Source organism: Calidris pugnax, unplaced genomic scaffold (genome assembly GCF_001431845.1).
Source record: "Calidris pugnax isolate Ruff unplaced genomic scaffold, ASM143184v1 scaffold27, whole genome shotgun sequence".
Taxonomy (NCBI): domain Eukaryota; kingdom Metazoa; phylum Chordata; class Aves; order Charadriiformes; family Scolopacidae; genus Calidris; species Calidris pugnax.
In genome coordinates this window covers 4,801,279-4,813,579 of record NW_015090893.1, presented here as the reverse complement: position 1 = coordinate 4,813,579, position 12,301 = coordinate 4,801,279, and the positions used below count along the sequence as shown (strand labels likewise).

The 12,301-nt window shown below is 38.5% G+C and overlaps 1 protein-coding gene across 1 annotated transcript; it reads left to right on the top strand.

Annotated features, from left to right (window-relative positions):
- Positions 1 to 63: 63 nt before the first annotated feature.
- On the top strand, positions 64 to 9,043 carry HMMR (hyaluronan-mediated motility receptor (RHAMM)). Its single transcript, XM_014948125.1, has 12 exons — positions 64 to 161; positions 886 to 960; positions 1,222 to 1,400; positions 2,217 to 2,365; positions 2,675 to 2,889; positions 3,497 to 3,613; positions 4,396 to 4,554; positions 6,183 to 6,335; positions 6,474 to 6,573; positions 6,801 to 6,977; positions 7,495 to 7,657; positions 7,967 to 9,043. The coding sequence occupies exons 1-12, from the start codon at positions 85 to 87 to the stop codon at positions 7,984 to 7,986; spliced, it is 1,584 nt and encodes a 527-aa protein (XP_014803611.1). The 5' UTR covers positions 64 to 84; the 3' UTR covers positions 7,987 to 9,043.
- The last annotated feature ends 3,258 nt before the right edge of the window (positions 9,044 to 12,301 follow it).

Here is a 12,301-nt window from a genome sequence, read left to right as displayed (position 1 = left end):
TTAGATACTTCGTAAAAAATTCTTTTTGGAGGTAATATTTGGTTGTTTTTTTTTTTTAAGACTGCACTTGCAAAGCAGGAAGATATGGAAATGAAGCTGCAGGAGGTGCAACGGAATCTAGAGCATTCAAAAGGAAAAGTAGCACAGTTAGAAGAAAAACTGTAAGTAGTATGGAAAGGAATTGACTTAGATGACACTACATCATCTAGCTGTGCCTGCCTGCTTATACCTTTTAATAAGCACATAGTTTAGGGAAAAATGCAGGCTGTCTCCTTCCTGAGTAGGAACAGAAATTATTAGTATTTGTGACCTGGAACAAATTTGATGGATGAAGTTTTAGGAACTGCTGTATTGCTATAAAATGAACGTACTAGACAAACATATTTTGTATCTAACCTTCTTGCAAGAGACAAACCATATCATCTCAACCCTTTGTATTCCAGTGTGATATGTGTGTAGTTCTCTTGGGTAATGGGGTGGAGAAGGAAGACATGTATCTTAAAGGATTTGAATTTAAGTAAATCCATCGCACTACATCATCTAGCTGTGCCTGCCTGCTTATACCTTTTAATAAGCACATAGTTTAGGGAAAAATGCAGGCTGTCTCCTTCCTGAGTAGGAACAGAAATTATTAGTATTTGTGACCTGGAACAAATTTGATGGATGAAGTTTTAGGAACTGCTGTATTGCTATAAAATGAACGTACTAGACAAACATATTTTGTATCTAACCTTCTTGCAAGAGACAAACCATATCATCTCAACCCTTTGTATTCCAGTGTGATATGTGTGTAGTTCTCTTGGGTAATGGGGTGGAGAAGGAAGATACATATCTTAAAAGATTTGAATTTAAGTAGATCCATCATGAAAAATCTCCTGGTTTTAGGTCTGCTACTGAGAGAGAGAAAGTTGAAGAAAAGTCTGACACTGAAAAACTCCTGGAATATATCACAGAGCTCAGGTAACAACAGATTGTTCATGAGTTGGATTCATAAGTCAAAAGATGGTAAAAGACAGCCTTGCTTATGACTGGTTAAGTAGAACCTTGGCAACAACTCTGTTTAACAGTATTGAAATAGAGGGGGGGTAAAAATCAGGTATTTTGCAAAAACTTGTCTGGAAAAGTAGAAGGCAGTTTTCCTGTTGGAAACCAACACTCCTAAGTGTTTTTGTTTTCTGTAAGCTTACAAAATTTAACAGATGCCTGAATTTTTTCCTACAGTAGTGTTGCAGAAACAGTTGAGAAATACAAACTGGATGTTGCCCAGATGGAGGAGACAGTGATAAAGAAAGACCAAGATATTGGGGTCCTGAAGGATACCCTCAAAACAAGAGAGGAAGAATCTTTTAAACTGATAAAAGAACTTAATGAAAGGTGTGACTTGCTTCAACAAGAAAAAGGTAGTTGTTAGTGCTTGGATGCTGTTCACGTGTGTGGGATCTCTGACATAGAATTATAGAGCTGTTAGAGTTAGAAGGGACACTTAACATGTCTTAAGACATCTCAGATAAGTTTGTTTTAAAATGTCAATTTAGACCAGTTCGTTCCAAGTTAAAAGTCGTGTCTCTGAGCTGCAGCTGAAACCATGTAGTCATATTTCCAACAATACAGAAACTACCTTGGATCTGACATTTGTTAAGTCTAAATTTGTATTTCCATGGAGGGTTAGTAAGGTAAATAAAACAGAAATGAAATTGTTTCCATAGTAGGAATGGCTTTATTCTGTAAGCTGAACACATGGTGTTCCTTACTCTTCACTGAGAAGCTGTACAATATCGTCTCAATCCACTGTTAGCAGCTGGTGCACAAGTTCATTGAGATACTGTTAATGTGTGTAGGAATCCTTCACCAGTGACTCTGAAGCCTGAGACTGGTGCTCAGTTCTCTGTCTGCTAGTTGGCTTGTGTGTGCTAATACTATGTGGAAGAAGCTTTGGGGAAATCATTTAGTTTGTTTTCCACAGCCACACTGCTGTTTTGATGAAGGCTAATGACTTGATCCAAAGATTCTTGCAGTTTAAAATTATTTTTTAAGTTGTGTACTTTGAGCCAGTTTTGAGGAGTTTTCCAGATGGGTTAAAAATGTAGTTTGGATTTATTTCCACCCTTGCCTAATTAATTTTAAAGCTAGAATGGAAGTACTATGAAGAATAGATGTTGTAGTTCTTTGAAGATAGAGAAGGGAATTTATGTTATATTGGCAATTCCCCTATGCAGAGAAAGAGTTGTCTGAGAGCAGAGAGAAACTCCTGAGTATGAATGCTGAAATAGAAGACCTGAAAAAAAAAATTGTCTTAAAAGAACAAGAACACCAAAAACTTCTTCAGAAACATGAGGAGGTGGTCTCTCAGCTGCAACAAGAGAAGGTAAATACACACTGAGAATTAGTCTGAAAGTAGACTCTAATCCCAATGACTGGCACTAAAGGTTCTGGTTTTGGTTATACATGAGATTGCTGTGTTGTTGAGGGTCTTATCTCAGGAATGTACAAGTGGGTGCTGGCACGCAGAAACTCTGTGGTTCAATATCTTGAAGAATCATAGCTGGTATGATGGGTGTTTTGGTTCTTCCTGTTGACCTTATTCTCATGCTTTAAAGTTTAAACACTGCAAATTAGACTTCAATATCTAGAAAACTACTGGTAGTTATAAAATCTGTGATACTCTGGCGTGCAGGAGTCATCTGCATCAATGCACCAGAAGTTACTGGAGCTCCAAGATGAGGTAACAAGTGAGAGACACCTTCTTGAAGAAGAGCTGAATGATGTAACGAATGAGCTGAATAAATTACATGCTAAGGAGAAGAAAGCTGAGAAGTTGGTGAAGCGGTTGGAACAAGAAATCAAATCTCAAGCTCTTGAACTTGCACAGATGGAAGTAAAGTTGAAAGGGTTTGTGAAATAGCTTTCTGATTCTAAAGCTTTGGAAGGAAAAATGTTATGTCATGAGCATAAAAAAGCTTTGGAGCCTAATTTGGGTTTTAAAGAGACCTGAACAGGTCTAAATTTTTCTTGCTGGCCATCACTTGATAGTGATTACACCTAATCTAGCTGAGTGACTTGAATCAGTTTGCTACTGTCTTAAAGCTGTTTAATTAGTGTGCTTGTACTTGCTTGAGATGCCAGTACTAAAATAAAATGACATTGCTGTGAAGGGGAGGGTACATGCATGTGGTATTGGATGTTTCTGCCCTGGGCAGGGCAATGACTAGCAAAGACTTTAAAGCAAGTTGTTTCTTCCTTTCACATATTACAAGTTTACTATTAGGTATTCAATCTATTCTATAGATATCTTGGAAAATAAGGGGAGGGGGAAATGCTTCATTAAATCTGCTATGAAGATATGCTTTAATACATGAGAAACTGTGGCAGAGAAGTTACTGGTTTGTCACAACTAACTTATTGCTGCCACTGTGAGCCTTCTGTAGCTGATAACAGCTTTTGCTAATGTGTTCAGACGTGCTTACCCCCAGCATGGAATGCTGAATTTTTATTTCAGGAAGAATGCCGAGTTGGAGCAAATCAATGACAAGCACAGCAATGCTGTTTCGCAAATCCAAGAAGAACATAGGAATACATTGCATAAACTTGGAGAGACTGTTGATGAGTTTGAAAGGTATTTAAATTTAATTAAGACCTAGGATGTGGACTCTATGTGAGCATTGGTACAGCATTAGAGCAGAGGATTTTGTGGTGGAGTATTTGATGGCATTAAAACATTAATTTATTCCTTTGGAGTACTAGTCAAGTGTAACGACATAATCAGTATCTAGTTCAGAAAACTGGGTGTTTCGTCTTCCGAAGTATAACCAATCAGAATGCTCAAGTGCTCTTGAATCTCAATGAGAGTTGTAACTGGTAATGGTGTTCTCTTTGCACTAAAATCTGTTGCGAAAAAGGCTTTTTGTTTAGGCTCTAAAATGTACCAAATTGAGATGATTTTTCTACAGTTCTTGCAGATCTTTACTCTCAAAATAATCAAGTTGTGGAAATTCTTAAAAAACGATACTGTTACTGAGAAGTATGCAAGGCAGCCATGAAGGATCCAGTGGGATATTTGCCAATGCAAGCTGTATTAGTGGGTCTTTAAGTGTTGAAAGTGAGCTTCAGATGTAGTAGGTCTCTTGTATTTGAAAAAATCTACCAAAATGTGAAAAAATCTGTATTGCAGAATTTGTCATAATGTTACTGCTTATGGCTTTAGAGAAAAGTTTGTGTGTTTGTTGGGTTTTTTTAAATTGTGTTTTTTTTCCAGTGCCAGAACACTGTTACATCTCCAGATAACAAAACCTCTTTTCTATTTGTTAGAATGAGCTTGTATTGCCTTTGTAATGCCTGAACAGTTCAATCTGTATTTTTTCCAAAGTAACAAGATTTTTATTTGCATTGGAATACTAGCTACAAGAAAACAACAGCTGAAGAAATATGCAGTCTTAAGCTGGAGAACACCTCTCTGCAAGAAGAAGTTGCCAACCTAAAAAAAACAGGCCAAGATAACCTGCAGCTGCTTCAGGAAGCAGAACATGCTAAAAACAAAGCAGAAGATGAATGTGCAAGGTACAAGATAGACAAGCTTTTCCTTAAGCTAAAGCACACCAGCTAAGGCCTGCCTTCTGAGCTAGAACTTAACATGCTGCTCTACCAAATGAATTCAGTATTTGGCTTAAGTTTCTTCTTTTTCCCAGTGCAGAGGGTTGAAAATGTCAGACAAAATTAATTTTATATGTATGAGAAGACCAATTAATTGGTCATCAATTGCTTTTTCCTTTATGTGGAACATAAGAAAAGGGAAATCCTTAACTATGTTGGAATATTGTCTTTATTGGAAATACCAGTTACAGTAACTGCTCCACAAATAAAATCCCTGGGGGCAGACAAGCAAGTACTTAATGCTGAGGTGGTAAACAAAGGACATGCCCCTGCCTAATTGGAAGCACCACAGTGCAGCTGCTAAGTAGAAGCACCCAAGAAGTTGCCTTAGGGCACTGGCTGAGGACATGTTTCTCGGAGTGTCTGACAGCACCTTAGTGATGTATGTTGTTCTTCCAGCTCCCTGCACACAGCCTGGGGAAGTCCCTTGCTGTGGGCAAGCAACTATTTGAGGAAGTGGGGGACGTTTGGTCTTAAAAGGTCCTGATGTACTATCACCTGTACTAGGCGACTGTGGTCACTGCTCATAGATGAGCTGCTTTAGGAACATGTTTTGTATGTGCTGGAAGACTTCTTTCCCTACTTCTTTTCCTGTAGTTCCCAGCTTGCTTCTGGATTGAAGTCAGCAGCTCTAATCCTTTCAGCTGTTCAATGTGGGTAAATGACTTCCTCAACTGCATTAAAACACTGTTTTGGCCAAACCTAATTGGGCATTTCTGGTCTTCCCAACTCTGTTGTCTTAATTTCTAAAACACCTCTCTGAAGTTTGGTAATGCTTTTGCTGTTTTATTTACCCACAGCCAGTATACTAAGAGTGTCCAAAGAACAATTACATCTTAGCCCAGGTTATTTTAAAACACAGCAGCTGAGGCTGGAGAGGGAAGGCAGTACTTTAGGTATTGAGTCTTTGAACCCTTGAGTACATAAACACTGAAGAGTCTTGACTAGTTTCTGCTTGAGCAAACATCTGCATGTAAAATCTAAATAAAGTGTCTTCCACTAAAAGCTGCTGACATTAAACAGTCATAATTAACAAACATATGAACTTTCCTTGCTTGAAAAACATTGCTTGCTTGCTCACAGGGGAAGTTAAAAAATCTGTACATGTTGAATTTGATTGCTTTCTGTATTGTTGTTCTTATCTCTTAGCATTGGTTGTGCAAACCTGTATTTCAGTTCTTCTACTAATTGCGGTCTACTAAATGCAGTTAAGCATTGGAATGGGCTGCCCAGGGAAGTGGTTGAGGCACCATCCCTGGAGGTTTTCAAAAAACAGGTTGATTTAGTGCTCAGAGACCTAGTTTAGTAATGGGGAAAGTGTGTGGGGGTGTTGTATGGTTTTCTTCTGTTTTTTCTATCAGAGTTAGGTTGATGGTTGGACTAGATATTCTTAAAGGTCCCTTACAACCTAGACAATTCTATGATTTCACTAGGAGCTTCTCAATCATGGTTACTTACATTTTCAGATTTTTAAGTAGTGTAAAAAAAAATAAAAATTGTAAGTGTTCACTAAGGATGGATGATATTTTCCTCAGGATGCTTTTAGAAGTCCAGGCTAAGTTTGCACTAAAAGAAGCAGAAACAGAGAGAACAAAAGAGTCTTGCCTTGCCCAAGTGACTAAACTTCAGGAAGAACTGGAAGAGAGAACTGAAGACCTGAAAAGACAACTTGAAGTGGAAAGATCAAGGTGACTTTTCTCAAATGGAACATGCATGTTATGTAGCACATTAAAGTTCTAGTGGGAAGACATGCTGAGAAATAACAATGAACATAATGAAATTCTTGCTTTTCCTAAATTCTTTTCCTAAAAATTCTTGCTTTTTAGGAAGATCATAAATGAAAATGTGACCTCTAGCTTAAAAGAAGAGATCAAGACCTGGCGTAATCTATACGAAGAGTTACATAACAAAACTAAGCCTTTTCAGGTGTGTTATGAAGTAGATGTTTATTAGTATCTATTAACTTGTGCAGTTGCATCAAGTTCTACTCCTGAGCTATTTCCCATTCTAAGGCATTTATCTGGCAATGGCTTCCTAAGTTAAAATCCCTTGGGCCTGCTATTCCCCTTCCCAGACACATCTTTCTTTGTAGATTTCAGTTCAGTAAAAAAGCTGTCTTTAAAGATTTCTAAAAGAGTCAATATGTATTTCAGCAACAACTAGATGCATTTGAAGCAGAGAAGAATGCACTCTTAAACGAGCATGGTGCAGCCCAAGAAGAACTGAATAAACTCAGCGATGCATATGCTAAACTACTTGGCCACCAGAACCAGAAGCAAAAAATCAAGCATGTTATGAAGTTGAAGGAGGAGAACACCCACCTGAAGCAGGTTGGTGAAATAACAAGATAGAAATCTGTAGGTTACTAATTTGCTTGATTCCTTTGTTCGTTGCCCTAAATATTTCTAGACTAATCCTGCAAACTGCTTGCTTTCTATGGTTCTTAAATTGCTTGTAGGAGCTACAGTAGAACAAACCACCAGCCTCTAGGAATATTTTTGACTGAATATGTGATATACAGAGGGATCACCAGTGGAAATAACTACCCCTACTCTTTGCTCTGTTGTGTTTTAATACCTTTTTTGGAGGTTTTAGACTACCTGCTGGAAGCAGCACTTGAAAACGTCAGTCTGCCAAGCTGCTTAGTACAGTACAAATTGAACTGTTGTTCAGCAATTATATGGTGGTGCCAGTTTTCTCTACACCTGTATGTTTGGTTTGTTTTTTAATGCCATCAGTAACTATGTATGTTTGTGTAGCATAAGTTAAAAGGGCTACATCAGTAACTTACTAGACAGGCTTTTCTCCTGTTCTCTTTTTAACTTCCAAGTATTATGTTTACTTTAGGAGGTCTCAAAACTGCGTGCATCACTAGCAAAAGAAAAGCAAGAGAACAGAAATCTTCAGCAGCAACTAAATTCGATTCAGGGTATCAGGCGTTTTGCTCCTTCCAAGGCTTTCCAGCATGATAGCAAGGAAAACGTTCCTCCAAAACCTCCTTTGAAAGAAGGTAAGCTTAAATATTGATGTAACTGTGTCCTTGTACCTCTTAAACTTAACTGAAGAAGGTATGACAGCCTTGCGTAGTCTGCTGCAATGGGGAAGGAAGGAGATTGGCCTCTCTCGTGCTTCTCCACAGATGTTGGAAGGCTGCATCAATGGGGCGCTTCCAGTGTACACTCTGCTACTGGGTTTTACAGCCCAGTTTCCTGTAGCCTGAGATGGGCAGGTGGTGTGTCTGGTCAGACAACAGAAAGTGTGTTTGGTAGGGGGATTTGATGTACAGTGTTTTTAACTTAGTAACACTTTTCCATTGCAGGTAACAAAAACCAAATTTAATCTCTTCTTGGTATTAAGAAAAAGATGATAAATTGCAAATAAATTAATGTACTGCTGCAGAAGACTTCAACAGACTACTTGTTCAAGGGGAACTTGGATGCTGTACATAATGCAAATCAGTAGGAGTACTACAGAAATGGTCTAAAATGATACATTTTAAGAAAACCTATGCTTGGTTATACACTTAGTGAGAAGCCATAGGGGACTGTGTTCTTCACTGCTGGTGACATCACTGCACTCCAAAAAGTGTTCACTGTTTCCCTTTTTTGTACGCTGAAGCTCCTTTGTTTTTGACAAGCAGCTCAAGCTGAGAATAGGTGAATAAGCACTGGAGAATAAGGATGATAAACATAATCCGACTCCGTAAAAGATTTTTATGCATCTCTCATGTTAAATTAATATTGCCCTTTATGCATCCTTCAACACCAACGGCAGGAATGCTGCCAAGATGCCTTTTTTACATGATAATAGAACTAGTAGAAAATTGAACTGATATTCTTAATGGGATCTGTATTCAGAATATGCTAATTTAAATCCTTAGCTAGATATTGCAGCTGTTGATCTTCAGAAGAGGTTTTTCAGGTCAAACTCAAGGTGACTGCATTAACATAAATGTTTGTGTACAGTGGCTAAGATCAGTGTGTTAAGAGAAATGTCTTTTTTAATAATTCTGTGCTCACTGGACTCGTAAATTATGTGTGTAGACAACTATGGTAACTGATCAATGGTACCTAAAGGGGAATAATAACAGAACTAGTCTTAATTGGGTTGTCGGATACCCACTGTACACATGTTCATTGTACAGACTTGAGTTTTGGCAAGGTGGAAAGAATCTGTTTGCATCTAATATTAAGAAAGTTTTAGCACAATAAAAGTTTTTAATCAAAAAATTGTTTATTTCCTTCACAAACCAGGGATAAAAACCAGAGCCTGTGTTCTCTAACTTTACAGAAATCTTTGAGTTGAACTGTAAAACACAGAACCTGCGATTCCCTTATCCTCTCATTTCCTGTGAGTTTCTCATAATACAAAAGTAAATACTGGAACTTAAGTGAAATGTAGGACTCTGTGTTCTTGTTACTGTAGCTACTACTATCCTGCAGATGGGCGCTGCGGAGACACAGTACACAAAGCTGAGCATGGTGAATATATTGCTGTTTCTGCTGCCGTTGTAAGCTTAGAGAGAACTGATAACACCTAGGAAAGGAGATACCAGAAATGCATAGCAAGTCCAAGGAAAGAAATCACTGCGTCATCTTCGTGTATTTGTGGGATTACTCTAACCTCTAGAGGATGAAGATTAACTTCAGGTGTTTGAATTGAGCAATACTTAATGTTTAATTTAGCAGCTTGCTTCAAGTGTTGAGAGGCATATTTAAATAAGGAAGTTGCTGAAAGAAATTACTGCTGGAATTATCTCTAAAAGATAAGTTTTATTGTCTGAAAGATGTAAATGGGGTAAAAGAAAATTGTAGAGGAAATGTGCATTAGTCTGACTCACTTGATGAGAACAAGGTCTTACTTGAAATTCTGATGTTACACAGCCCCTGTAGCCACTGGGCCCTGGATGTGAAATGAACTGGTTAAACCAGACTCTGCCTGGTGAGCAGTGGGGAAAGAGCAATGGGGTAGTGGTGGGGAATCTGTCAATAACTGGAAAGGGAAGTAACGCTCTACAGCCATTACAGTAGAGTTTCCCTTGTAAGGTGGCATCTTTCACACAGTGTTGCTGAAAATTGTGCTCTTTCTGTGCTGTTTTAGTCATATGGGAACTTTCAAGGCAAAAATCTCTTTTCATAGATCAATGTCAACATTTGCTGGAAAGTCTTAATGCCAAAAATTAAAGACATCCTTAGTGTAATGTGTTCTTAAAAATGTACATGAGCCTTCTGTGTTAGGAGAGATTAGGGCAAGTGAATGTTAACAGAATGTTCCACAGAACTCATACACAGAAATGGGGACACTGAGTAAAACTACACTAAACTGAACCTCATTTTTTGGAGTTTAACGTATCATGCATGAACTGACAAGAGTTTGTCAGAGGATGAAAGTATACCTAGTGAAGCAAAATCCTGCAGATATTGCAGGATTGTCTTTTTATCATGGCTACGGACTTCTTTTATACAGCCTTAATTCTTAAAACTTCATACCTGAATTGACAGTTTTGCTGAAGTGTAAAGTTGAATGCTTTCTAGGCCTGCAAGAGCATGGTTGGATTGACAAAAAGAGTAGGGAAAGTCTTGCAAATAACTATGCTGGTATAACAGTAATGTCCATTTTTTTTGTTTTAGCTTTAAAATATAGGTAAATAACAAAGAGCACTCTGGGGAGAGAAGTAAAGAGTGGAATTAAAGGGGAAACTTTGCAGTGCTTCATGTCAACTGCAAGTGGTTTTGCCAGTTTCATACGCATATGAAATACATATTAAAAACAAAAAACCTTGATACTGGTAGTTCAACTGCCTTAAGTATTCCCTGTAAGAATCAATGATTTCCTTGTTGTGAAACATAGGTTTTTTTGGTTGCTGTTTAAAAAAAATATATAATTTAGTGAGCAATTATTTTTCTGACCATCCATCTCACTGCACTGTAGGAAGATCGGGGTTGTACTTAGTTTAAATGTAAAATGAAGAGCTGCTTGAATCCTCAACCTGGCTGCCCTAATTAGAGCCCCCCTCCTGTTTCCTGTGAAAGAGGAACTGCACAAGACTCAGCGCCGGTGCTTTGAGTCCATTTCATGCACACAATGGCTGCACTGGCTCCTGGGGGCTGGTGTGAAGGGAAAATTTTAAGTTCATACTGAGCTGCTTAAACGGTACCATGGGGAATAAACCAAAAGCTTAAGGGGCTTCAGAGGCACACGTGGTCCAGGGCTTGGATTAGCGTTTCAGTTTCAAAGGTCAGGCCCTGTGCTCTCTGCAGGCACCAGCAGACACAGGGGCAGACGCGCAGCTGAACTGCAATAATTTCCTGGGCTGGTAACTCCTCCTGTCGTTTTGGGCGATGCCCGAAATGCTGGTGGGAACGGAGCAGGTAAGGCTCGGGGTATTTGCACTTACAGATTGCTGATACGCTTCACTTACAGAGCCTAGGGACAAGGAAACAGGAGGAGGGAGATACTCAATTACGCTTTAGTCTCTGCGAGTTACAGTCTGAAATGTTAATTGAATAAATGGTGCATTTAGTCACCCAGTGATGCATTACACTTAAATGACTGTGATATGGGGTATAATAAAATTTTTGTTTATCTGCTCCTGTAAATCATAGTGTTTCACAAAGTAAAAACCTTTGTGATTAAGAGATTTAAAATATAAACTAGAATGCTATTGAATTCAAATTAAATATTTCAGTAAAAAATATACTGTCTTCTCCCATGAAGATAACAAATTCCATATAGTTTTTTTAACTGTTATGTTAGTGACAAAACGTGAAGACACTTTGCAGGGTGGTTTGTGGTTCTACCTTGAGGGCAGGGTGTCAGTGCTTTCCCCGTTTCCCTCTGCTCCCAGGTGCCTGGTTTTGTTCAGCTGCAGCCGGAGCTCTGGCAGCAGCGTGAGGAGGAGGAAGGGCTGGGACATGGGCTGTGCCTGGTGGGGTCGCCTTAGTGCCCCTGAACTGTTCGCTGTTTCTTTGTAGATTTTACTTCTGAATGTCAGGTTATGAATTACTGATACTTTAAAATAGAATTCTAAGGTTAATGAAAGGGAATAACATGTCCGTAACTTATTACAAAGGAAAATAGGGCATCTGTGTTCCATGAAAGCAGAAACTGGCTAAAGTGGTTTACACATGTATAATTTTTATCCTAGAAATGTCAATTCTTTGTCGTGAGTAAAAATTGCTTACAACGTGATTGATTGTATTCAATTTTTGGTAGATTTTCTGATTTCCCTTTAACTGTTTATTAATCCCTGTAGTGTCAGCTAGTTTTTCCCATTGACTATCAATTAAATACTGTTTTAATCAAGTCTATCTGAAATTAATTGATCAGGTCAAGATGTAAGTTTAAATGTAGTTAAAATAAATTCTAGCCACTAATTCTTAGGCATCTACTTAACTTCAGTTCTGTTTCGAAAAACAATGTTAGGCCAAGGCCTTTGTGTGGGTCAGAAGTAGTGACAGGGAAGAGCTTTGTCTCCAGCTTCATGTGACTTGGGAAGATTGCGTTTATAAAAAATCAGCTTTATCATCTTGTGAGCATAAACTCACCTGTGTAGGGAGTGCTAGGAGCAGTGACTGCTGTGGGGCAGGCAGCCTCTCCTCCTCCCTGGCATTTACCAGCCCCTTTTCTACAAAGCGATGGATAAAGGCACTTA

Coding starts and splice junctions, on each gene's coding strand:
- HMMR (XM_014948125.1), top strand. CDS start 85: ATGGAAATGAAGCTGCAGGAGGTGCAACGGAATCTAGAGCATTCAAAA. Junction 2,890..3,496: donor ATGGAAGTAAAGTTGAAAGG/GTTTGTGAAATA, acceptor TTTTTATTTCAG/GAAGAATGCCGAGTTGGAGC. Junction 3,614..4,395: donor ACTGTTGATGAGTTTGAAAG/GTATTTAAATTT, acceptor TTGGAATACTAG/CTACAAGAAAACAACAGCTG.